Source organism: Bos javanicus, chromosome 8, assembly GCF_032452875.1.
Source record: "Bos javanicus breed banteng chromosome 8, ARS-OSU_banteng_1.0, whole genome shotgun sequence".
In the NCBI taxonomy this organism is placed as follows: Eukaryota; Metazoa; Chordata; class Mammalia; order Artiodactyla; family Bovidae; genus Bos; species Bos javanicus.
The window spans coordinates 104,154,745-104,181,394 of NC_083875.1; the positions used below are offsets into that span (position 1 = coordinate 104,154,745).

At 50.0% G+C, this 26,650-nt stretch overlaps 2 protein-coding genes across 3 annotated transcripts in view; one reads left to right on the forward strand and one right to left on the reverse strand.

Annotated features, from left to right (window-relative positions):
- Window positions 1–13,759: 13,759 nt before the first annotated feature.
- LOC133253198 (alpha-1-acid glycoprotein) lies at window positions 13,760–17,363 on the forward strand. Its single transcript, XM_061426618.1, has 6 exons — window positions 13,760–14,041; window positions 14,426–14,568; window positions 14,846–14,916; window positions 15,691–15,798; window positions 15,941–16,044; window positions 17,193–17,363. The coding sequence occupies exons 1-6, from the start codon at window positions 13,925–13,927 to the stop codon at window positions 17,256–17,258; spliced, it is 609 nt and encodes a 202-aa protein (XP_061282602.1). The 5' UTR covers window positions 13,760–13,924; the 3' UTR covers window positions 17,259–17,363.
- A 2,129-nt stretch (window positions 17,364–19,492) lies between these two features.
- The window catches only part of AKNA (AT-hook transcription factor), a 58,850-nt gene continuing 51,692 nt past the window's right edge, over window positions 19,493–26,650 (reverse strand). For both annotated transcript variants that reach the window (XM_061426621.1, XM_061426619.1), the window contains exons 19-22: window positions 25,890–25,985; window positions 24,797–24,913; window positions 24,324–24,516; window positions 19,493–20,654 (exon numbers count right to left, since the gene is read on the reverse strand). In XM_061426621.1, the coding sequence (XP_061282605.1) occupies window positions 20,393–20,654; window positions 24,324–24,516; window positions 24,797–24,913; window positions 25,890–25,985 (668 nt within the window). In that variant the 3' untranslated portion in view covers window positions 19,493–20,392. The remainder of the gene's footprint in view (window positions 20,655–24,323; window positions 24,517–24,796; window positions 24,914–25,889; window positions 25,986–26,650) is intronic.

Sequence of the window (26,650 nt, forward strand, 5' to 3'; positions counted from 1 at the left end):
TGACGCACCGGTGGCTGTGTGCTTCTTTGAAGACACGGGAGGGAAGTTTCTGGCATGGCTGAGGGTTGGAGGAGGTGTGGAGGGGTGGCGGGGTGCCCTGTTTCCGCAGCTTCCCCCAAAGGAGAGGGGACAGGGAGAGATATGGTGCCTCAGAGTGAGAGGGCCTGAGAATGAGGGGGTCGGGTCCTGCAGGGTCCCACTGGTTTCTTAGGGCTGCTGTAACAGTACCACAACCCTGGTGCCTTAGGAGAGCGGAAAGGGGCTTGAGGCTCAGCCGCCATCATGAACAACACGCTAACTATCGGAACCAGGAAGTTGATGAGCAACCGGCTGCTTCACGGAGAGGCATGGTCATCGACCTGCTTCACCCTGAAAAGACAACAGCGCCTAAAACAGCACATGTGGGAAACTGGCCCAAATGTACAAGACCACACCAGGTGTCATCTTTGAGTTTGAATTCAGAACCCATTTTGGTGGTGGCCAGACGATAGTGTTGGAGAAGACTCTTGAGAGTCTCTCTTGGCTTTGGCATGATTTACGATTCCTTGGATTCCGTGAAGAACAAGTCCAAACAAAGACTTGCAAGACATGGCCTGTACGAGAAGAAAAAGACCTCAAGAAAACAGCAAAAGGAACACAAGAACAGAATGAAGAAAGTTCAGTTCAGTTCAGTCGCTCAGTCATGTCCGGCTCTTTGTGACCCCATGGACCGCAGTATGCCAGACCTCCCTGTCCATCACCAACTCCCGGAGTTTACCCAAACTCAAGTCCATTGAGCCAGTGATGCCATCCAACCATCTCATCCTCTGTCATCCCCTTCTCCTCCTGCCTTCAATGTTTCCCAGCATCAGGGTCTTTTCAGATGAGTCAGTTCTTTGCATCAGGTGGCCAAAGTATTGGAGCTTCAGTTTCAGCATCAGTCTTTCCAATGAATATTCAGGACTGATCTCCTTTAGGATGGATGGGTTGGATCTCTTTGCAGTCCAAGGGACTCTCAAGAGTCTTCTCCAACACTGCAGTTCAAAAACATCAATTCTTTGGCACTCAGCTTTCTTTATAGTCCAACTCTTACATCCATACATGACTACTGGAAAAACCATAGCTTTGACCAGACAGACCTTTGTCGGTAATGTTTCTGCTTTTTAATATGCTGTCTAGGCTGGTCATAGCTTTTCTTCCAAGGAGCAAGCGTTTTTTAATTTCATGGCTGCAGTCACCATCTGCAGTGATTTTGGAGCTCCCCAAAATAAAGTCTCTCACTATTTCCACTGTTTCCCCATCTATTTTCCATGAGGTGATGGGACCAGATGCCATGATCTTAGTTTTCTGAATGTTGAGCTTTAAGCCAACTTTTTCACTCTCCTCTTTCACTTTCATCAAGAGGCTTTTTAGTTCTTTGTTGCTTTCTGCCCTAAGGGTGGTGTCATCTGTGTATCTGAGGTTATTGATATTTCTCCTGGCAATCTTGATTCCAGCTTGTGTTTCTTCCAGTCCAGCGTTTCTCATGATGTACTCTGCATAGAAGTTAAATAAACAGGGTGACAATATACAGCCTTGCTGTACTCCTTTCCCAATTTGGAACCAATCTGTGTTCCATGTCCAGTTCTAACTGTTGCATCTTGACTTGCATACAGATTTCTCAAGAGGCAGGTCAGGTGGTCTGGTATTCCCATCTCTTTCAGAATTTTCCACAGTTTATTGTGATCCACACAGTCAAAGGCTTTGGCATAGTCAATAAAGCAGAAGTAGATGTTTTTCTGGAACTCTCTTGCTTTTTTGATGATCCAGCAGATGTTGGCAATTTGATCTCTGGTTCCTCTGCCTTTTCTAAAACCAGCTTGAACATCTGGAAGTTCACGGCTCACATACTGTTGAAGCATGCCCCTGGAAAACCTCTATGGATATTTTGTGTAAATGGAATCTTAGTGGTATCTGACCTTTTGTGAACGAATGCTGTCATGCAACATAATGTTTTCAAGTTTCATCCTGATAGCGTGGATCAAGACTGCATTTTTCTTCACAGCTGCATAGTATTTCATTGTGAGGATAGACCAAATTCTGTTTACTCATTCATCCATTGATAACCTGTGGGTTCTTTCCATATTTTGGTGATTGTTAGGAGTGCTTCAGTGTGAACAATTCTTACCTGTGAGATTCTTGAGAGAAGCCCCCACAGTACCTGCTTTGGAAGAAGCGAGTGAGAACCTGGCAGATAGAGTCAGCCAGAGTCAGTGAATAAATATACAGGACACACAGATAAATTTGAATTTCAGATCAACAGTAAGTATGTTTTTAGTGTAAGTATGTCCCATTCAGGACTTCCCAGGTGGCTCTAGTGGTGAAGAATCCTCCTGCCAATGCAGGAGACACAAGAGATAAGGGTTCAATCCCTGGCTCAGGAAGATCCCTTGGAGTTGGAAATGGCAACCTGTTCCAGTATTCTTGCCTGGAAAATTCCATGAACAGAGGAGCCTGACTGGCTACAGTCCATGGGGTCCCAAAGAGTCAGACACGAGTAAGTGACTGAGCACACACACACACATGCACACACACACACACGTCCCATTCAGTATTTGGGACATACTTATACCTGCCAGACCTGAAACCCATATCTCCTGACTCAGTTCAGAGTCCTTTCTTCTTTAGCTTGTTCCTCCTTTCCTGGGATGTTGGAGAAACCAGAATATTTCTGCCCTTCTCATTTACAAGAAAGAACAAATCATGAGAAGATGAACTCATATCTAGGATTTTATGTTTTAAAGACTAGCTGTAAGGTTCTAGGTCATCAATCCACAGCTGGGTCTTTTCTACCCTCCCCATCCTGGCATCTATCCCAGACTGTGAGCCCCTGGAGTCACTGTCCTGCGGTGACTCTGAGACTTCCATCCATGGAGCCCAGGATTTGTGGTCTGGAAGGGCTTGGAGATTTTCACATCCTAGATACACTTTCATGTTTGACAAAGAGGCACCCCATGATTCAGTTAAATTGACATAAAATGAATCATCACAAGCTAAGGCTAAGAGAGAATGAATAGAGGTTAGTCAGACAGGGAAAGGCATCGGGAGGAGAGGGAACAGTTAAGGCCTGGAAGTAAAGAAGCACTGCATATCTGGGGAGTAGCAAGGAGCCCCAGGTGGCCCTAGTGGTAAGGAACGTGCTTGCCCATGCAGGAGACGTGAAACACAGGCTCGATCCCAGGGTCGGGAAGATACCCTGGAGGAGTGCTTGGCAACCCACTCCAGTATTCTTGCCTGGAGAATCCCGTGAACAGAGGAGTCTGGAGGGCTACAGTCCACAGGGTCACAGAGAGTCAGACATGACTGAAGCGACTTAGCACGCTTGCATACAAGTAATTCAAAGTGGTACCGGAGGGTCAGGGGAAGCCTGGGGTATTGGGTTAGGAATAGGACAAGCCACAGGTTTGTACAGGAGAGCAGGGTTTGCGTTGGCCAGATGGAGTCTGTGCTGTGAAGGGGCACTCGAGCGGAGCTGTCCAGGGGCAACTGACCGAACTGAGAGGACAGGTCAGAGGGGTGCAACCCAGTCTGTGTTCCGGAGAGTCATCAGCCGTGAAGACGCAAAGGGTGAGAGAGGCAGGAAGAAGGGCCAGAGGGAAAAGAGAAGAGGAGTTATGCTAAAGCTACGCTGCTCAGCGCCCTCGGCACAGGCTCCCTTCCAGGAGGCCTCTGTGACCTGACTGGGAAAGCCAGTGAAATGGGGCCAGCTTGTTCTCAGCAAGGGCAGGTAGAAAGTGTCAGGGACAGAAGACAGCTCTTCCCAACACAGCTAAGGAGGACATCCCCAGGGGAAAGCCCAGGCTTGCATTCACTCTGTCCCCAGCGAATCAAGCCTTAGCCAAGGACAGCCATATTTCACAATGACCAGCAGCCTGGTGCTGCGTAAGTGAGAGAGGGACGGGAGAGAAGGAGGGGAGGCTGGCAGGTGGATTCCAGTCTCAGCTTCCCGACTGTCACGTGGCCCTGGGCAAATCATTCTCTCTGGGCCTCGATTTTTCCCCAGCAAAAAGGGGGTGACATGTCTTTCCCTGCTTGCCAACCACAGACCAGGTGATTGTCCTATTAATACAATAGTTGGATGAACCAGGTGAAATGGAATGATATTCAACTTTTTTTTTTTTTTGATCTCTAAAGTCCACAGTTTTCATATGGTTCAACCCCTATTAACACCTTTCAAAATAACAGCGGTTACACTTTCTTGTACACTTTCTGCGAACCAGGAGCTTTGTGGAACGTGACCCGTGTTCACCTCACGCACTGTGTCAGAGACACGTGTTATTGCCCTGGCTCTTCCAACGAGGGAACTAAAGTCCAAAGAGGTTACATAAGTTGCCCAAGATCACAAAACAGGATCTGGACTTAGGCAAATATTTGGGGAGTATTTCCTCAGTCCAGACTCAAAGTTCTTAATTCAGACTCTTTGTTCTGCTGGTGTATTTTTGTGGTGGCTCACGCAGGTCACGTAATAGTTGTCAGACACAGAGCTCAGCCTTGGCTTGTATAAAATGGCTTGTATAAAATGTATACATATAAAGTGGCTTTCTTAGGCAGTGAATCATTTCAGAGTGGTGCCTCTCCCTGGTTATTGAAACCTCACCTCTTCACCATGTCACCTTAGCCCTCTGCGTGTATGTTAGTCACTAAGTCGTGTTCAACTCTTTGCAACCCCATGGACTGTAGCCCTGCAGGCTCCTCTGTCCATGGGATTTTTCAGGCAAGAGTACTGGAGTGAGTTGCCAGTTTCTTCTTCAGGGCATCTTCCTGGCCCAGGTCACTGGTTTTCTCATGTATCTAATGTGGGGTGGGGAGATATTTCGTGAATCTAATAGAGACATATTTTTGCATGTTGGTATCTTGAGAAGGGGGATGTAACTTGCTATCTACTGAAGAATTTATATAATGCAGGAGTCTGTCTTTCCTTCCTCACCACCCCACTTCTCATTAAACAGATGGTGATGATTATTATAATAGGAGAACCCTTAGAAGCAAGTTTGTTTCATCTAATATCTAGTTCATCTAAATGTGAACAGATTGATGCACATAACAATCCAATGAGTAGAATTTATTACTATTATCCCCACTTTACAGCTAGGGAAACTGAGACAGGAGAAGTTAGATAACTTGCCCAAGGTCTCACAGTTAGCAAGTGGCGAAACTAGGATATCTGGTCCCATAACTTCATGGCAAATAGAAGGGGAAAAGTTGGAAGCAGTGACGAATTTCCTCTTCCTGGGCTCTGAAATCACTGTGGTTGGTGACTGCAGCTGTGAAATTAGAAGATGGTTGCTTCTTGTCAAGAAAGCTATGACAAACCTAGAAGTGTGTTAAAAGGCAAAGGCATCCCTTTGCCAACAAAGGTCCATATAGCCATGGTCTTTTCAGTAGTCATGTATGAATGTGAGAGCTGGACAATAAAGAAGGCTGAGCGCCAAAAACTTGATGCTTTCAAACTGTGATGCTGGAGAAGACTCTTGAGAACATCTTGGACAGCAAGATCAAACCAGTCAATCTTAAAGGAAATCAACCCCGTGTACTCTTTGGAAGGACTGATGCTGAAGCTGAAGCTCCAGTAGTTTGCCCACCTGATACAAACAACCAACTCACTGGAAAGACCCTGAAGCTGGAAAGGACTGAAGGCAGGAGGAGAAGTGGGCAACAGAGGACAAGATGGTTGGATGACATCACCGATTCAGTGGACATGAACTTGGGCAAACTCCGGGAGATGATGAGGGCTGGGAAAGCCTGGCAGGCTGCAGTCCATGGGGTCACAAAGAGTCGGACATGACTTAGCAACTGAACGGCAAGAAAACCAGGACAGCTCCTTTACCAGCACCCTACTCTGCTCTGATTGCTCTTCTGTCTCTTTCCTGCCACACTTCTCTTGACATTGTGCCAGGGACAGATGGAAGGGCAGGCTGGGGAGGGCTGCTGAAGACCTCAGTTCATGGAGGTTCCAAACCATCCTTGAAATGTATTAATAAAAAGGTGGAGAAAATTGTTCTGTGTGAGGATGAGTGCTGGGTGTGCTTGGAGAAACTACTTGGATGGCCTCTTGAGAGGAGAGTGAGACACACCCCCGCCTGCCACAAGAGGCAGCCTGGGGGTGAGAAGGGTGAGGACCACTCACTCCTTCCCAGGGGAGGCACTCCACTTACTCCCTGGAAGGGAAATTTTCATTTCTCTCTTCTCTGCTCACATACTTCTGGCCACAAAGTGTGTGGATTTTCTCCCACACCAAGCAATTCTCTGACTTTCCAGACACCAACTGCGTGTACTTAGTCACTCAGTCATGTCCGACTCTTTGCAACCCCATGGGCTGTAGCCCACCAGGCTCCTCTGTCCGTGGGGTTCTCCAGGCAAGAATACTGGAGTGGGTGGCCATGTCCTTCTCCAGGGCATCTTCCTGATCCGGGGATTGAACCCATGTCCTCTGTGTCCCCCGCACTGGCAGGTGTGTTCTTTACCACTGTACACTTGGGAAGCCCCAGACACCAACTGGGTATCCTACAATTCAGTTCAGTTCTGATACTCTTATGGAACCAAACTTGGGTCTGCTTGCCACATGCACAGCAAAGCCAGTCTACTGACACTGGGTTGTGGTGAAGCAAAGTCCAGCATTTATTGCAGGCACCAAGCGAGAGGAACAGGCAACTCATGCTCAGAAGACTAGACCTCCCCAACGGCGTTCAGCAAGGGTTTTAAAAGAAAGTGTTAGGGGAGAGGCTCTTAGGATGCGAGATCAGTTCGTGGACCTTCTTCTGATTTGTTGGTGGTGAGGTAACAGGGGGATGTTTCAGAAATCTTGATCATCAACCTTCTGGTTTCAACCAGTCTAGGGTCCACAGGCTTGTGGTCAGCATGTCGTCCCCATCCTCCACCGGGGTGCAGGTCTTAGTTTCTGCAGAACAACTCAAAGATAACCATCAAATTGCTATCTACATCCCTTCTGGAGGGACTAGGAGTCCTGCGTCTATATTGTCCCACTTACTGACTGCTTAAGCCTGCTCTTTGGAACTCAAGGAAAGGCTTAGAAAGGTGCAAAGACCTTGCAGGTCCTGCTCAGTTTCAATCTCCCCTTTTCTTTGATACCCCTCAGTTATGAGGGAAACGGGTTGAACAAGAAAGGAAATAAACGTTTGGATAGATAGATTCATCATAAACTTGGTAAGGACTTGGTAAACTTGGATTTAGGGGGACTCAGTTTCAACACTAATCAGGGTGAGCATCAGATCCTGCAGGTTAAGGGCTCAGACCCACAAGACTGTCCCCAATGCAATGGCAGTCACAAGTCCAGGGGGTCCCCTGTGCGTCCAACTCACCAGCTTTAAATCACAGACTCCCATAACCCCTTCTTTGGGTTTGACCATTTATTAGAACAGCTCAGAGAATTCAGAAGACCATTTACTTACTAGATTACCAGTTTAGTATAAAAGGATACAATTCAGGAATAGTCAGATAGCAGTGATGCCCAGGGCAAGGTATGTGGGAAAGAGCACAGGACTTCCAGGCCTTCTTTGGATCGGCCACCTACCCAGCACCTCTACATGTCCTTGCTCTGACTTCACTGAAAGCACCCTTACCTGGGCATGGCTGATTAAATCATTGTTCGTCATTAGTGACCAAGACGATCTCCAGCACCAGTTCCCTTCCCAGAGATGAAGGAGTGGAGCTGAAAATTTCAACCCTCTAATCACAAAGTCAGTCCCCATTCTGAGGGTATCCAGGAACCCCCAGCCAAGGGACATCTCGTTCGTCTACAAAAAGACAAGTATCACTTCGGAGATCCCAGGAGTTTTTATGACCTGTGTTACCAGAAATGGAGGTAGAGATCGAACATATGTTTCTTATTATAGTCAGTCCCCTACATACAAATGAGGTCTGTCCAGAGAGTGCCTTTGTAAGTCTGGTATATTCGTAAGTCCAACAAAGTGAACCTAGGTACTCAGCTAACACGATTGGCTGTATAGTACTGTACTGTAGTAGGTTTATATTACTTTTCACACAAATAACACATAAAAACAAACACAAAAAATAAAACATTTTTAATCTTACAGCACAGTACCTTGAAAAGTACAGTAATACAGTACAGCAGCTGGCATACAGGGGCTGGCGTCGCATGAACAGCCAAGAGTTACTGACTGGAGGGGTGAGAAGAGGTGGGAGATGGTAGAGCTGAAGGATCTTAGGAGACGGAGGGCAAGCTGCAACTTCACGCCTGATGCTGATGGAACACATGTTCACAATTTGCAGCTTCGTATGCAGGGCACTTATTGTATATCACACTCACTATCTATGGTTTTGCTTCAGGAGGCATGCAGGTTAGGCCGGAGCTGAATTGCTCTGGACAAAAGAAAGACCATGTCCTGCTATTTACTGGCCCTCCCTGTTCACCCTTTGCCCACACAGGGGGCGACCCTAGCATTTTTGCGCATCAACAAATGAAGGCCCACAGACCACTGTTCTAAATAACTAAACATTATACATCAAAAGCTTTTAAATAAAACTGACTCTTTAAAATTAACATTTGGGAAATTTAATCAATGGGTTAAGGTTTGTTCAAAAGTTTGTAAAGCTATAAATCATTCACCATGCTAACATTCAACCTCGAGCAGCTGACGCCAAGAATCAGATCCATGCCTAATGTGTGTTACATCTACCTATACATGAATTTAAGAGGAACGTGAATGATTTCACATTGCAAAATATTTCTTGGCTACCACATGCAACTGTTGCAAATATTGCCCAGTTCTAATTCAGGAGGGCCTCCCCAACCACGGGTTGCAAAAAAAAAAAAACAGTGGTTTCTCGTTACTATTGGGAAGCAAGGGCTAATGTGGTAAGAAAGTATGGCCTTTATGCAGAGAGGGAGGAATGAGAAAGTTAATTAATCTGTCTTTTTCTGTAGTCAGATCCAAGCTCGTACACCCCACACACAGGGAGGTCAAATGGAGACATCAGAGTCTGGAGCAGAGAAAGCTCATCGAGGAGGTGCCAACACGGAAAATGGAGGCTTAGACCTGTGTCAAGTCCATCTGGTTAGCTGGCCGGGGCACAGGGTTTTTAGAGGCAGGAAGGGTGACAAGGAGAGAGGTGTAGGATGCGTGATCAGCTTGTGAATCTTCTTCCGATTGGTTGGTGGGGAGGTAACAGGGGGTTGTTTCAGAAATCTCCATCATCAGCTTTCTGCTTCCAACTAGTCTGGGGTCTGCGTGCTCATGGTCAGGATGTCGTCCCCATCCTCCACCTGGGTACAGGTCTTAGTTTCTGCAAAACAACTCAAAGATAAACATCAAGTTGTTATCTACATCCCTTCCGGAGGGACTAGGAGTCCTGTGTCCATGTTGTCCTAATCATTAACTGCTTGAGCCTGCTCTTTGGAACTCAGAGAAGGCCTAGGAGACATAAGCCTTCTGACCACACCCCCCTTTTTCCTTTCTATCAACAAGAAATGGAGGGGTTTTTATTTTACCTGGGAGGGCCTTGCAGGGTCCTGCTAGGTTTCACTACCTCTGAGTCCACTCAAATCTTCCCTGGACTCGGAAGTGGGTCTGAAGGGATGGAGGCATCAGCCTCCATGACTCTGACCCCATCACATGCTCCAGCCACACGGACCATCCTAATCCTGCTGCTATCTCCCCTGTCAGCAGTAGCATCACCTTCAAAACCTTGGGATGTTTGGGAAGAGCACCTGGTGTTTCAGGGAGAGAGTAGAACATGGGAAGACTTGTTCCCCTGGGCTCTGAACATGGTTGGCTGTGACAAAAGGCATTTAGGGTTATGGGTCACCCTGTGCAGTACCAGGCGGCAGATCCCAAGTGACAGAGGTGCTTGTGTGTTGTTGCATGAACGTGTGTGTGTGTGTGTGTCCATGTGTGTGACATGTGGGGACCTGGAAAGATCTGGGCTCTAGGTAAGAACCTCACTGGACCCCTGTCTGATGGTAGCAGTGTGCCCACATGGCATTCAGCATGTCCTTACATAGTGTCTTGAAACTGTCTACTTCCATCATCTCACACTTGGACCACTGCAACTGCCCAGCTGCTCTGCCAAGTTTGTTCTCCTGTGCTTGTCCTCCCCGTCCCCTGTTCTTCTCACTGCAGACAGTGGGCTCTCTCTAAAGGGCAAATCTGATATTACCCCTCCGCACACACCTCACTTAAAATCTTTCTGTTTCTCCCCAGTGCCCTCAGAGGACACTGCAAACTCCTCGGCCTGGTTTCCACGCTCTGCAGCTTGGGTTCCAACCAAGAGCACCACCCCCAGCATCAGCCTCCATCCCTCTGACCCTATCACAGGCTCCAGTCACATAGACTGTCTTGATCCTTCTTGTATCACCCTCTCCCTTACCTGCACTGTTCCCTCCTGAAGCGCTCCAATCGTGTTTGCAAGACTCCAGTTAAAGCAATGCAAGTTCAAGACACTAGCTGAGCTGATAAAAACAGAAAAAGAAGGGAAATTCTAGTTCTGACAAGGATGTGGAGGGAGAGACTCATTTCTGCATTGCCATATCAGTACAGCATTAAAGGTTGTTAGTGCTTTTTGATTTGTCATGGTTTTGCTTTCTCTCTTTTGGGGGAGAATTTTTTTTTTTAATCAACTTAATTGAGGTATACTAGGCATACAATAAGGGCTTCCCCAGTGGCTCTATGGTAAAAGAAACCCCCTGCAAAGCAGGAGTCACTGCAATGCAGGAGTCACTGGAGACATGGGTTTGATCCGTGGGTGGGGAAGGACCCCTGGAGGAGGGCATGGCAACCCACTCCAGCGTTCTTGCCTGGAGAATCGCATAGACAGAGGAACCTGGTGGGCTAGGTCCGTGGGGTTGCAAAGAATCGAACACGACTGAAGCAACTTAGCATGCACAGCATACAACAAAATTCACACGTTTTCAATTTCCAGCTCAAAGAGTTTCACAAATGTACATATCAATACGTGTGTAACCACCACCAGAATGAAAATAGAGAACATGGTCATCTGCCTCAAAAAGTTTTCTCGGGTCCCTGGGCAAATTGCCAAGGCAACCACTGATCTGATTTCTACCATTACCATTAGTTTTGACTGTTCTAGAACTTCACATAAGTGGAGTCACACTGTCTGTGTGCTGGGTGAGTTTTTTTTTTTTTAATGTTTATTTATTTGACTGCACCGAGTGTTAGCTGCAGCAGCTGGGATCTTAGTTATAGTGTGCGGGATTTTCCGTAGCCGGTGAACTCTTAGCTGAGGCATGTAGGATCTAGTTCCCTGACCAGGGATGGAACCCGGGCCCGCTCATCAGGAGCATGGAGTCTTAGCAACTGGACCACCCGGGAAGTCCAGTCCCTGAGCTGTTGAGTCTAGCTCCTTTCTTTTTTTTGGGGGGGGGGATGGCTGCACTGGGTCTTTGCTGCTATTCATGGGCTTTCTCCAATTGCAGTGAGCAGGGGCTACTCTTCCCTGTGGTGTGCGGGCTCCTCACTGTTGCAGAGCACAAGCTCTAGAGAGTGAGCTCGGTACTTGTGGCACACGGGCTCACTTGTCCCACTGCATGTGGGATCTTCTGGACCAGGGGTTGAACCTATGTTCCCTGAATTGGCAGGTGGACTCCCGACCACTGGACCATCAGGGAAACCTGAGTCTGGTTTCTTTTGTTCAGCATGTTTTTGGAATTCATTTACGTTGTTGTATATATCCGCAGTTCATTCTTTTTTTGTTGCTAAGTGTTATTCCATTGTATAAAAATAACACAGTTTGTTTTTCCATTTTCCTTTTGACAGATACCTGAATTGTTTGTAGCTTGGGGGCTATTTATTTTTATTTATTGGGGGGAGCTTTTAAATATCACTAAAGTCTTGTATTTTTAAAGACATATGCTTTTCTTTCTCTTGAAAGAAATTTGGATGGTCTCTGATATATCTTCAGAGGAAAAATTACAATCTAAAATGCTATAGGCAACTGCATCTTAATAAAGTTGGGAAAAAAGATAAAATAAAATGCTCTAGGTATAAAGAGAGGACATGTTTATGGAAGTTAGAATCCAGGAAGTGAATGGAAGACTATTCATCCATTCAAACTACAACCGCTGACTACACTGACACAGGAAAAATTATGCAAATATATGAAATGAATAAGAATACAAAATTGTAAGCCTATCATAATAATATTTTTGGAATCTATTTATACAAATAAAGATTTGACTCCATCACATAGAAATGCAAATGAGCAGAGGAATTATTTATTCCATGGTTTATACTGAATGTCTGCTGGGCACTGTTCCAGGACTGGGAACATATGGGTAAAAAGAAAGGCAAGCTCCCTGATCAACCAGCAGGGAGTGGAGAAAACACAGGGACCATTTCCTGTTTAGATGTTGCTGCTGCTGCTGCTGCTAAGTCGCTTCAGTCGTGTCCGACTCTGTGTGACTCCATAGACAGCAGCCCACCAGGCTCCCCGATCCCTGGGATTCTCCAGGCAAGAACACTGGAGTGGGTTGCCATTTCCTTCTCCAATGCATGAAAGTGAAAGTGAAGTTGCTCAGTCGTGTCCGACTCTTCGGGACCCCCTGGACTGCAGCCTACCAGGCTCCTCTGTCCATGGGATTTTCCAGGCAAGAGTACTGGAGTGGGGTGCCATCGCCTTCTCTGAGAGGCGGTTTAAGTAGTATTGGATAGGCCAAAATATTCATTCATCCCTTGTAACATCCTAGGGAAAAACTCGAGTGAACTTTTTGGCCAACCCAATACATTTGCTTCCCTGGTGGCTCAGACGGTAAAGAATCTGCCTGCAGTGTGGGAGACCTGGGTTCGATCCGTGGGTTGGGAAGATCCCCAGGAAAAGGGAATGGCTACCCACTCCGGTATTCTGGCCTGGAGAACTCCATGGACTGTATAGTCCACGGAGTCGAAAAAAGTCGGATACAACTGAGCGACTTTCACTCACTCACTCAATACTGGAAATAGACATTCAACTTAGAGGTCCCTTTCTTTTGGAAATGTCCCTGCTCCAGGATTGAGTTGGGGCCTCTCTGGACTTTTGTTGTTTCACAGCTGTCCCCACACTCATTTGGGACTGATCCCATGTTTGCCCATACCTCCTACCCCTAAATCCCTCCCCCACTCATTCCCATATACACCACACTCTCTAAGTTGCCTTCAGCACTTGATTTACAGTGGTTCCTTTAAGAGAGTTGGACTATAAAGGAAGCTGAGCACTGAAGAATTGATGCTTTTGAACTGTGGTGTTGGAGAAGACTCTTAAGAGTCCCTTGGACTGCAAGGAGATCCAACCAGTCCATCCTAAAGGAGATCAGTCCTGGGTGTTCATTAGAAGGACTGATGTTGAAGCTGAAACTCCAATACTTTGGCCACCAAATGCAAAGACTCATTTGAAAAGACCCTGATTCTGGGAAACATTGAAGGTAGAAGAAGGGGATGACAGAGGATGAGATGGTTGGATGGCATCACCGACTCAATGGACATGAGTTTGAGTAAACTCCGGAAGTTGGTGATGGACAGGGAGGCCTGGCATGCTGCAGTCCATGGGGTCGCAGAGTCAGACATGATTGAGTGACTGAACTGACTGACTACCTTTAAGTCTTGGTGCTTAATAGAACAGGAATTCAATGAAAACAGGGGACTTTGTTTACAGGCCCCTCGATCATTATCTAAACACATTAACTAGTACCACTCGGGTCCAAACTTTTGGACCCTGGTAACTCCTCCAGGTTAGGGACTCAAATTAGACCCAGGCTTGCAAGATTTACCTACAGCTGGCTTTGCAGGAAGGACAGAAGGATTTGTGCAAAACATTTCACAAGAGTGCCGGATTGTGTCACAACTGGGTCCTAGGGACCCGCCCACAGCTCCTTTAAAAGTCACTGACATCTTCCAACCACCAGCTTGCTTGGCTGCAGGTGTCTCCTGGTCTTAGCATGGCACTGCTTTGGGCTCTCGCTGTCCTGAGCCTCCTTCCCCTGCTGGATGCCCAGAGCCCCGAGTGTGCCAACCTGATGACAGTGGCGCCCATTACCAATGCCACCATGGACTTGGTAAGTGCCTGACTCCCTGAGCACCATGGGCAGCTGCTTCCCTCCCTGGGCTTTCCTTTGCCCTCCTGATACCTCCCTTTTCTCTCCTGGGGCCTGGGCTGAAATTTTGACCAGGCTCCAGAGACATTTCTCTGCCTCTAAACTCAGATGTCTCCTTGCAAGGTCCCTCAGCAGGGAACAACTCTGTCCTAGGTGGGGAGGGGCTGCCCAGGGGCTGGGGGGCATTTGGGGAGATACCTGGTTCCCTGAGTGAGCTCTTGTATGATCACTCCTCATCCGGAGCCCCAGTCTCCTTGTTTGCAAAAAGGGGACAGAGATCTGCTGTCTCATCCCAGCTAACTATCAAGGATTTGGCTCCATCACCAATTCCTGGCTTCTCCCCAGCTCTCTGGCAAGTGGTTTTATATTGGCTCCGCTTTCCGAAACCCCGAGTACAATAAGTCGGCTAGAGCAATCCAGGCGGCTTTCTTTTACCTTGAGCCCAGGCACGCAGAGGACAAGCTGATCACCAGAGAGTACCAGACCATGTGAGAGCCCACACCCCCAGCCCCAGCCTCTGGGTTTCACTCCCAGCTGCAGAAAATCCTTAAGCGAGTCCAACTTTCCTCCTGGCCTCAGCCTCAGCCTTCCCATGGATGGAACTGCGGTGGGGTGGGGGGTGGGGGGGGGGGTGGGGAGCGTGGCGGGGAGGGGAGGGAGGGGATGCTGACTCTAATTGTCATCTGACTCATTGACTGCGATGGGCGATCGAGCACTTCTCTTTGACCGCTTACTGTTTTTCTCCCCGCTTCTATCCGGCTGTAGTGAGGACAAGTGTGTCTACAACTGCAGCTTCATAAAAATCTATCGTCAGAATGGGACCTTGTCTAAAGTTGGTGAGAGCCAGCCTTCAGGTGGAGGGCTGCTGTGTGGAGAGGGGAGATGATGGGTTGTTCAGCCTCAAGGAGGGGGCCCAGAGGACTTCTTATATCTCTGTGGTCCTTGTACCTGCACACAGCAAATAATCAGTAATAACTGCCAGCATTTTCAAGTTCTTGCTCTGTGCCAGGCACTGTTCGAAGTGCTTTACATTTAATCCCCTTCATACTCACTAACAACCCTAGGAGGACATCATAGTGATCAGATGGGGAAACAGAGAAACTGAGATGTCAAGGAGTTTCCCTGAGGTCACACAGCTTATAATTAGAACTAGGCTCTAAACCCCAGGCTGGCTCCAGTCCTACGTCTCAAGTCAGTTACTCCGTATCTTCTGCGAGCTAAAGGAGGGAGCCTGTATGGGGCAGGCAGTGGCTTCACCCACGTCCCACTAACACTAACACTGCAAAGAGGGTGCCCAGTAGGAGCTGGTGGAATGGAACAGATGTCACTTTGCAGCCCCGGGGCTCCTGTCTGAGTCTGGTTTCCTCATCTGTAAAATGGGGAGATAAAGGCCTTGACAACCACGGTCCACATGAGGCTCCTGAGATTGTGCACATGGAGGGCACTCGATGCAGAGCCTGGCACACGGCAGGAACGAGGGACCAGCGGCCCCAGGGAACCCCTGGCCTTCCCGGACTGGCTGTATGGCCTTGGGCACATCCCTGTTCCTAGCCCATGAGATGGGAAGCGTGTGGTTTCCTGTGGTCTCACCAGAGTCTTCTCTTTTTCAGAGTCGGACAGAGAACACTTTGTTGACCTGCTGCTCAGCAAGCACTTCAGGACCTTCATGCTTGCTGCCTCCTGGAATGGCACAAAGAACGTGGGGGTGTCCTTCTATGGTAGATGTCCCAAACCCCCACTCCACCCAAGCCTCATCCCAGGACCACCACTCCCCGGGCTAGGTCCCCAGAACCCCAGCCCTTCCTGGCCTCCCTCTTAGGCCTCCCACATCCCCACCTGGCCCCTTGCTCCCTCTTGTAGCTGACAAGCCGGAGGTGACCCAGGAGCAGAAGAAAGAGTTCTTAGATGTCATCAAGTGCATAGGCATCCAGGAATCAGAAATCATATACACTGACGAGAAGAAGGTGAGTGCAAGGAGGATGGGGTAGTGCTCACCCTGAGGGTGGCCCCACCTTGGGCAGCCTCAGAGGCCTAGAGAGGGGAGCTGTCTGTCAAGGCTTCACAGCGAGACAGGACCTCCTGATCAAGCACCAGCTTCCCTGAAGGACCTCCGGGGGATGGATGAGTGTCCAGGAGGGAAGAGTCACTGGAAAATCAGAGAGGATGCCTGGAGCCCGTGGGGGGACTGGAAAACCTAACGTGGGGGTGGGGGAAGAGCAGAGCCAAGTTGCGGCAAACGGAGAAGAGAATTCCCTGTATGTACAGGGAATGATCATTTACAGCTGCTGCTTGCCACGCCCCAGGCCTCTAATGCCTGTGTGACGGGCAATAGGTCTTATGGTTTTGGAGTCACCCCAACCGCAAGTCTAGGACCGCTGTCCCGATTTTTGCTATAACTGAGAATTTTCTGTGTCCTCTTAATGCTTTCCTTTAAATCTGTTAAATGAAAGGCTTTACTCGGTCTTGTCCTGTGCACTATCTGAAGTCACAGAGCTGATGAGCTGGCTACCCTTTCTTGATATATGTGGAATACTATCACGATTATTAAAATCAAAACATCTCCATCTGCCTGCCACTGAAGGTCATTTCCCATGACCACCAGTGGCACAAATCACCGCCCCCCATTTTTGGGAACCGCGGACAAGAGATTATGAACACAGGCACTGGAGTTGCTCCTGCGGCCAGCAGCCTACCTCCCCCATCTGCTGGCTGGGGGGACAGGCCCCAGGCTGCCCTGAACCTCCCTCTCACCATCTTCAAAACAGTGCGAGGAATCCAGGAGATAACAGAAGGGCAGACAGGGCATGAGTGCTCAGACACGCCAGTTGTTGAGGGTCTGAGCCTCTGTTTCAGTGGTGAATAAGCTGAGATGTGGAGAGAGAAAATAACCTGTCCAAGGTCACCCAGCCGGAGCCCTGCGTGGGCTGGTGCCACAGTCCAGAGCTCATTCCCCTCCAAAGACCCAGAGTCTCTTTCTGGCCGACCCCTCCCCTCACCCCCGCTCCGTGCCCGCTGCCAGGCCTGGCCTGTCGGTCTCCTGAGCTCACTCGGCCTTGCCTCCTGCCCAGCCCAGCCCACCCTTCCCTGGCCATGTGCTGTCTTCTCCCACTAGGATGCGTGTGGGCCGCTGGAGAAGCAGCATGAGGAGGAAAGGAAGAAGGAGACAGAAGCGTCCTAGTATTGGGCCAGGATCCTGGGGGCTACGAGGGCCCACCCGCAGCCCCCTGCTCACTGTTTGTAACTCAGTTCCCTCGGTTGCATCAATAAAGTTTGTTTCGGTGCAGTCAGGTTGTCCTTCGAGCGTTCATTCATTCATTCATGTGCCCGCCTGAGTCAACTGAGGTCAGCCCTGGCTGATCAGATGCCCTGAGTGGATCCCTGGATGGAAAAGCCCTTGCTGTGGTCCCCAGCACCTGTGCCAGAATGGACAGCCATATGCACTGAGTGCCCTGGGAGCCCAGCACGGGGAAGGTTCCTTCTAGTGGGGAAGTCTGGGAAGGCTACCTGGAAGGGGCGCCTGAACCACTCTAGAAAGATTAGAGCTTGATAGCACCTGCTGTTCCCACTGAAGCCAAAGATCTGTTTAAGGAATATCGAGGCAGAGGACCATGAGCAGGAGGTCAGGTAGATAGAGGGTGGTGAAGACTCAGGAGTGTGGTGCCAAGCACCAGGGTCCTTACTTTATTAATAGATGTCACCCTGGCCATCTGGGGAGGTGAGTTGGGAGGGGCAAAGCAGGAGGCAGGGAGACCGGCTCGGAGTCTTCCTGAGCATCCTGGAAGAGGCAGGTGCCTGGGCCAGGGCAGGGGCTGGATGGAGGCTCAGGGGACTCGGGGCCAGGCCAGAGGGGCTGTGTGTCTCCTCGAGGTGTCCCCAGAGTGCCTGCCTGTCACCCAGAAGGAAGAAAGGACACCTAAGGGTAAGGAGGGTCTCTCAAATCCAGACAACTTACAGTGATCGGAGCTCTCGCCATGGAGCCATGTCCAAGGCAGACCCACTTAGAGGTGCAAAGAGGACTGAGTCTGAAGCCAGGAGTTGAGCAAGGAAGGCTGGTGTCTGGGACTTCCCTGGTGGTCCAGCGGCTAAGACTCCATGCTCCCAATGCAGGGGGCCTGGGCTCAATCCCTGGTCAGGGAACTGATCCCACATGCAACAACAAAGATCCCATGTGTAGCAACTAAGGCCCTGGTGCAGCCAAATAAATAAATAGATAAACATTAAAAAAATATAAAAGAAGGCTGTTCTCCTTCCAGACCCAAGCGTTCTGCGATATGTGGTCACAGGAGAGAAGCAGCATGATGCACGTGGCAGAGAAGTTGGACTGAATAATTCAAGTGTTCTGTGTACACAGGTCCTAAGCCATCTGGAGTGAGAGGACCACAACCCTCGCTCCTGAAACCCAGTCCTGTGGCTCACACACCTGCATCCTCCAAAGAGCCACACCCCCAAGACTCCAGCATCCTTTGTCCAAAGCTGCAGTCCTGCTGTGCCTGGGGCAGTGAGGCTGGAGACACTGCCCTGGGTCCCCACCTTGGGCTCCACCTTCCCATCCACGTCCCATGACGGTGTGGGCCTGGAGGCTCAGAACCTACAAGAAATCCTTCATCTCAGCAAGATGCCATTGTCAACTCTCCTGAGAAGGATCAGCTGAAAAATGAAATCGAAATGGGTTCCAGAGAAGCAAGTGAGATGAGAGGTGGGAAAGACTGAAGAAAAGGCCAAGGGAAGAGGAAGCAGGAGTCAGGGAGAAAATGTCATGGAGGTTTAGGGAGAATAAAACAGTTACAAAGAACACGGACTTTGGAGTCGGACCATCGCAAGTTCCAGTAGATGGAACCTCGGTCTCCTCATCAATAAAATGGGGGCACACTTAGCTCAAGGATTGGCATCTAGGAGACACTCAGTAAATAGCAGCTGTTGTTTGGTGTCAAAAGGAGCACTGGAAAGAGAGTCCAGGTGTGTGCTCACCCAGACACCAATTTGCTCACAATGTCTCACAAGAGAGGCTTGGCCAGATGGCCTCTCCTCGCAGCCCCATCCGGCAGAAAGCTTCACGGTTCTGAGCGGGTAAAGTTGGAGAAACAGATGGCGCCAAGAGGCAGGCAGGTCGAGTCTGGAAATGCGCGCCCAACCTGCCCTCCGGGAGAGGGCTCCGCTCAGCACTGAGTCTTTTGTCCCCTAACGTGACCTTAGAAACCATAAGTGGATGACATATACCACAGACGTGGGTGGGTTTGCGAATGTTTGGGGTGTTCTTTGACCTCCATTTCTTAAGATTACTATGTAGGACTTCCATGGCAAGCCAGTGTTAGGACTCCATGCTGCCACTACAGGGGGCGCGGGTTCAGTCCTGGTCAGGGAACTAAGATCCCGCGTGCCACGTGGCATGGCCAAAAAATACACATAAAACAATTTTAAAGATCAATATTCACTCTTATTTATTTGCTCTCATAACGAAAATAGATTTTTTTAATGCCCCAAATATACAAATATCAGTGATGCACACACATTCCAGAAAAGCTGAGGTCTGAGCTGCTACAGGGTTGGGGAGCAGATGGCCTGGCCTCAGGGGCACACACCGGGAGCTGGCAGGAAGCTGGCCACTGGCCCAGTTCCACAGGAGTCCGAGGGGAGAGCCAGGGGTCTCGGCATGAGGTACTGAGGCAGGACCGTGGTAGACGACTTTCCGGGGCCCCCAGTGGGGTGTCTCCATCGCAGCAAGCCTGTGGGAAAGGCTGCTTGACCATGGGGAAGCTGGGTGCTTCTAAGATATTCCAATGGCCTCAAAGTACCCCACAGACCGACCACCAGTCACCAGAAGGAAAGTCCCCGGCCACGTTCTTCCCAGAGACGCCTACTCTGGAGTGGCTGGTCACAGGTGGGGGACAAGTTTTCACCAGAGACCCTGGCCCCGTCCCCTCTTATCTGGCCTCCTAAGAAGGATTCAAGGCCAGAAAAATGCCTCAGTTAAAGAAAAAAAAAAAACCTGTCCATCATATATAAAATACATATTATTAGCTGGAGATGGACGCGTGCAGGCCAGGGGCCTCCCAGAGATGGCGTCTGGGCAGAGGGTGGCCTCAGTCCCAGCCTCAACCTCCTTCAGGGCTAGGAAGTGGCTTCTCTGAGTCACCCACTGCCACTTGTTCCGTTTTGGAAGCACGGAGGCTGAGAAGGCAGGGCCTGGGGCGGAGGGAGCCTTCCTCGTGAGGGTCTGTGGGGCCTCTGGGAGTGGCTCAGCGCCCTCTGGCCTGGGGCGGGGGGCGACTGCCAGCCCCCTGCCCACCACGTGTCCCTGAGCCTCGAGCGCAGTCAGAAGAGGCAGGAGCCCCGCAGGCTGCGGGCCTGGCGCAGCTCGGCCGACAGCGAGCGGCTCATGTGCTGGGTGGTGGAGCGGACGCTCTCGGCAGCCTCGACCGCCCGGCTCAGGGCCTTGTTGAGCTCCTCCAGGTCCTTCAGGTCCAGCTGGACGGAGTGCCGGGATCCCCGGGCCGGCCGGGAGCAGGCTGCGGGGGGCCACTCGGCGGCTGCTCGGACTGAGGGGGCTGAGGTAGGTGCTGGCGGCGCGTAGTACCTGCGGGGAGAGATGGGTGAGTTCCCTGACCACGGAGACGCCTTGGGGCGCCTCAGGCCCGGCTTGGTCCTTGGCCCCTACATTCTGAGTCTCGGTTTCTTCATCTCCAAAATGGGAAAAATATCCCCCGCCAAGGGATGTGTTGGAGGGATGAAGCCAGAACAGTGCTCGAAAGCAGTCAGTGCCATCTATCCATTCATTGAACAAATACGTACTGACCTTATACTAAGTACCGACTGGTGTGCTGGGGCCTGTGGTTACCATGGTGAATGAACAACCCTGCCTGCTGCCTTCCTGGAGCGTCTAGTCTGGACGCCTGGTCTCAGGGAGACCAGGACCACCCCAGGTTCTGGAGCAAGCCTCCTTCACCAGAGAGGTAATGCAGGTAATGCGTGGAGTCCTATTTGTGAGGTGTGGAGTGACAGAGAGGCGTGACAATAACAATTAGGATTCTGCAGGAGTGCGATGGTCTGGCACCTCTCACCCAGAGCAGGGGGTGGATGTGCGTCCTTCCCAGCCCAGTCCTGCGGGAATGTGGGGGTGTTGTTTAGAAGTCCTGGGGGAAATGGGCAGAGGAGCCACGAAATGAAGCACAGATTTCCCCAAGAAGTGACTCCTGCATTCATCCAAAGATGCCCAAGTTTAGGGTTCAAGGAAACTAGTGCTGAGCAAGAAGCGGTGGCACCTGTGACATGGAATACAGTGTGTAGAGGGGGACAAAGTGAAAGATGGGGACAACGAAGCGTTTTGCCTAAATGGAGCAGGAATGGGTTTAGGAAGGCTTGGCTGGAGACATTCGCTGGTGTGTTGCTTGGCATGCGGTAAACTCCAGTCTTACTGCTGATCCTTCACTTTCTAATTTGCATTATTGCACAGTGTGCTATGCTAGGATCTGAACAGATGTCTCTCCAAACAAGATAAACAGATGGCCAACAAGCACATGAAAAGATGCTCAATATCATTAGCCATCAGGGAAATGCAAATCAAATCTACACGAGATGCCACTTCACACACTCCCCACCCACTGGGGTTGGCTAAAACCAAAGACAGATAGCAGTGAGTTTTGTGAGAGGACGTGAGAGACTGGAACCCTCACACACTGCTGGTGGGAATGTGAAACGGTGTCGCTGGTTTGGAAGGCAGTTGACTGTTGCTCAACAGTTAGACGCAGTGCCTAGCCCAGGACTGGAATCTTCATCCTTGGTACCCACAGGCCAGACTCTGAGATAAGTGCTTTACTAGCACTATCTCATTTATTTCGTAGGCACTTTTATGCTTATTTTACAGATGAGTGAAGTGATGCTCAGAGAAGCTAAGGGATGCAGAAGCCTGCCCCAAATCCTGGTCATTCCTCGTGGCCACCCGCATGACCATGAACAAGCTACTTCACTTTCAAGGGCTCCATTTCCCCCAGAAAACAACCACACTTAGCTACCTCCCAGGGTACAGCCAATAGGAAAACTCAGGTAACAAGCTCTGTATGTCTGCTGCTGCTAAGTCACTTCAGTCGTGTCCGACTCTGTGCGACCCCATAGACAGCAGCCTGGGATTCTCCAGGCAAGAACACTGGAGTGGGTTGCCATTTCCTTCTCCAATGCATGAAAGTGAAAAGTGAAAGGGAAGTCGCTCAGTCGTGTCCAACTCTTCGCAACCCCATGGACTGGAGCCCACCAGGCTCCTCCGTCCATGGGATTTTCCAGGCAAGAGTACTGGAGTGGGGTGCCATCGCCTTGGTGCCCTATAAATAACAGCTACTGAGGATTCTCCCAGAATCAGGGGGCTGGGGCAGTACTCGATTTAAACCCATAGCTAATTAGCTCCCAGGAGATCCTGATACATATCATCTGAACCGAATGAATGAATGGGCTTCTTGAACCCAGTTCTCTCCTTTAGGGACAGACGAGCTGGTGTAACTACTGGATTCCCACACACCCCTGCCTTCTGATGATTTGATGACCAGACTGACCTGAAAGTTACCCCGAATTCCCCATAGGGAAGATGCTACAGAACAGAACAAGCAACAACCAGAAAACCCCACTAAACCGAAAAATTTGCTAGAAACTAGAAAGCCGGACTAGAAAGCCTCTAGTTCAGAGGTTATAAGGCGGCTGGCCAGCAGGTGGCTGCACAGGCCCACTCAGCTTTCTAAGGCTTTCCCAGCCGCAACCACTGAGCATATTCAGTCCTGCTTGACTGGCCGCTGGAGGAATGTAGTGTCATCAGTCCCAATTTAAGTAGTATTAGAAGCACTATGGTTACTGGCCGCCCTGACCCACTTATTTTAAAGTGAAGGAAACCGGTATAGAACAAGCTGACAACAGTCTGCAGAAGACAAATCTCCTAATTCCAGGGTCTGGGCTTTTATTCCCTGCACAATCCTGTCTTGTTGAAAGCACCTTCCCTCATTTCTCTCCTTACTGACAACAATACTGAACAGTGGCAGCATCCACGGCGATGGCACAGCTGCCATTTATTCAGCAAAGAGCATGTGCCAGCATGCACTACAAACCCCACAGACATCTCATGCCACCTGCCTCATCTAATCCTCATACAAACTGTATGCGACCGAGACTCTGACCCCATTTAACAGAGAGGGAGACAGGCTCAGAGAGGAAGTAGCTTTACCAAGGCCACAGCAGTCATAAATGGCAGACAGGATTCCAGTGCAGCTCTGATTCTAAAACCTAAGCCTTTTTCACCTCGACTCCTGTGTCTTTTGTCTTAACTGATGTTACATCCGAATGTAACATGTAAACAGCGATTGCTCATCCTACCATGGACCAGACTGGTGTGCCTCTGAACTGGCAAGACCATTGGGAGCAAGGAAAGTCTGAGAAACTGTCAGCCAGGAGGAGACTGGGAGATGTGACAACTACATGCATGTGGTTCCTTGGGGCGGCGGATCCTGGAACAGAAAAAGGACTTCAGGAGAACACTGAAGACGCCGAAGCAAACTGTGGACTACATTTAATAACCATGTATTAATAACGGTTCACTAACCACACACGGACCATGTCAAGGTGCGTGTGTGTGTGTCAGCTGCCCCGTTGCATCCGACTCTGCGACCCCATGGACTGTAGCCCACCAGGCTCCTCTGTCCATGGAATTTTCCAGGCAAGAATACTGGAGTGGGTTGCCATTTCCTTCTCCAGGGGATCTTCCTAACCCGGGGATTGATCCAAGTCTCTTGCATCTCCTGCACTGGCAGGCAGGTTCTTTACCACTCTGCTACTTGGGAAGGTTACCATATCAAGGTAAGATGGTCGTATTAGAGGAGACTGTGTTTGGGGTGTATATGAGAACTCTCTGTCTTATCTGTTCCTTTTCTCTATAAATCTAAAACTGTTCTAAAAATAAAGTCTATTTTTTTTTTAAGTGAGGGTATTGGTTGCTTGCTAAGAAGACTCACAAGGAAATGGGAGATGATTAGGGTTCTAAGTCCCCATGAGGGCAAGGCCCTCTGCCAGGCTCCTTCACTGTTGGGTCCCCAGAGTCAAGCAGTCTCCCTGGCACCCAGGGAGCATTCAAGGTTTGTTGAGTGACTACACAAGTGTTGGGGAGAAACACACGAGTACTCAGTGCTGAGTTCTCAGCTACCCAGCTCAGGGCTGAATGCTAACTATTAAGCGATTCAAACAGGCAAGGAGGGCTGGGAGGGAAGGTTCTTACACAGTGGCTGATGGATAAGGCAGGACGGGAACCGAGGAGATGTAGGCAAAGGCAGGAGGGGCTGGTGCCGAGGGTGCAACAGCCAGATACCACAGTCCAGGAGGTGGCCGGGGCGGCGACCCTGCCCGCTTGCTGCTCTGCTTGGGGCTGGACGTTGAAGGCGCATTTCTGCTGATGGCGGCCTTTTCTGGCGCTGTCAGGGAGGGACAACAGAGACACAGTCTCACAACCTGGGACGATCTGGCAGAGAACAGAGGGCCCCCAGCCCCGCCAACCCCACTGGAGCGGGGGCTGGCCACGCAGGGAGTGCCTCGCTTTGGGAAGCCAGCTCTCATCCAGTTTGCTCCACCCCAGATTGGGCGAGCTGCTGCTGCTGCTGCTGCTGCTGAGTCATTTCCCGGGTAAACCCCCTCCCAGGGCCCCAAACCCAAATCCAGGGGAGCAGCGGGAAAGGGACAGAGCACCAGTCCTACCAGAGGTGGCTGAGTCTGGGCCATCCCCCTCAGAGGGGGACCCAACTTGACTACACAGGGGACATCGCAAGGTCTCACTGCGAGACGGTCCCAGGGGGTCCCTGGTGACAGCATCACCTGGAAGAGGAGGCAGGGAGGTCAGGAGAGGACGATGTCTGAGTCACCAGGCCCCGCCACAGGCCTCCCGCAGCACTGAGCTCCTCTCAGGGACCCCTGCAGAGGAGACAAGCTGCCTCCGCTGGGCAATAATACTGATGGCTACCATGACAGTAAGAGGCATCTCATGAGCCAGGCCCTCTGCTCAGAGTCTTCATTTATTGATTGATTGAATCCAACAAGCCACTGAACTAGCTGGGTCTACCACTTGTGAGCTGTGTGTGCTTCGGCAAGTCACTTGCCCTCTCTGAGCCTCAGTTTCTTCACTCATGGGAATGGTAATAAAATGGACAAAACCTACTTCCTAGGGTTGTGAGGATCATGCTTGTAAAAGCCTCATCATGTTGCTAAGTAAGGGCTTAATAAACGACAGCACTATCAGCATCATTGCTTGAAAGAGCCTCAGAGACCATCTCCAAACCTTCCATTAGAGGTGTGGAGCCCAAGGCTCAGAGAGGTTAAGGAACTTGTCTGATGTCACACAGCATGTCAGTGGCAGAACCGGGACTAGAACTTGGTGTCCATGTTCTCAGGCCACTGCTCCCCCGACTACTCTTCCCCTAAACCCTTGGGTTTGGGGGAGAAGGTGGGGAGGGCGGAAGGTAGACAGAGGGGAGACAAGATAATCATCGCTGCCAGCCTGCCTGCTGCTCACATCCCTCCCCGCATCAGGAACTTCTGAAATCATGTTCATGGTTTCTCCACGTCAAGGGGAAGGAGAGTGGCTTCAGGCAAAGCACCTGGAGAAATAGGTGTGAGGGCAGGGCACTCTGGGAAAGCTGAGAAGTCCAGAAAAGTCCTGCTCCCGTCTGCACCTTGACCTGCCACTGGGCTCAGGGCAGTCTATGTCCGGCCCAACTGCACCCCTGCCCCCCAGCCAGGGGCAAGAAGCTGCAGCCTTACGGCCCTGGCTGCTTCTCCAGGTACCACCCCCTACCTGGATCCTCCATCCTAGGGGGTCGGCAGTGGGGACAGGAGACTGGGACACTGCTTCTTGGGACAGTCTTGGGGGTCAGAACATAGTACTCCTGGCCTGGGGAAGAAACCAGAACAGTATCAGCTGTGCATGGATACAGAACTGGAGATGATTTAGAATACAAATCTCTCTTCTTCCTCCAGATGGTTTAACAGTCTCCCTCTCAATCTTTTCTTCATGCACACACAACGTGTGCATAAATATGTAGATACATAAGTGTGCATGTACATATACATATATAGATAAAACACATTTATCTGTCTGTTTATTGTAAGCCCTTTCCAGACTCCTGTTTCATCTCAGATCCTATTGGAACCAACTGCCTAGTTCTTGACATACGGGAAAAAAATCAGCAAACCCAGGCTCTGTCAGGACTGGAAAGCAGGCAGAAAGACAGGATAAGCAATGACAAAGCATGATGGTACTCCCCAGACCCCAGCTTGCTCGTTAGGATTAGAATGGCTTGGGCATGGAGTCAGTGGTGTTTTCTCTGTGATTCAAGTGGCTGGGAAATGGGGAGAGTCATACTGTGGGTTTCACAGGCTTGTTGGGAGGACCGAGGGGGGCTGTATCCATGTACTCTGCCCTGCATTCCGCAGATGTCAGGTCCTTAAGGTTATCAAAAAATCGGACAGACTCTTGGGTCTGCACTCAGCTCCACTATTCCCTGCCTTATCCATCCCTGAGTCTCACATAAGACCTTGGGGATGATGCCTGATTAT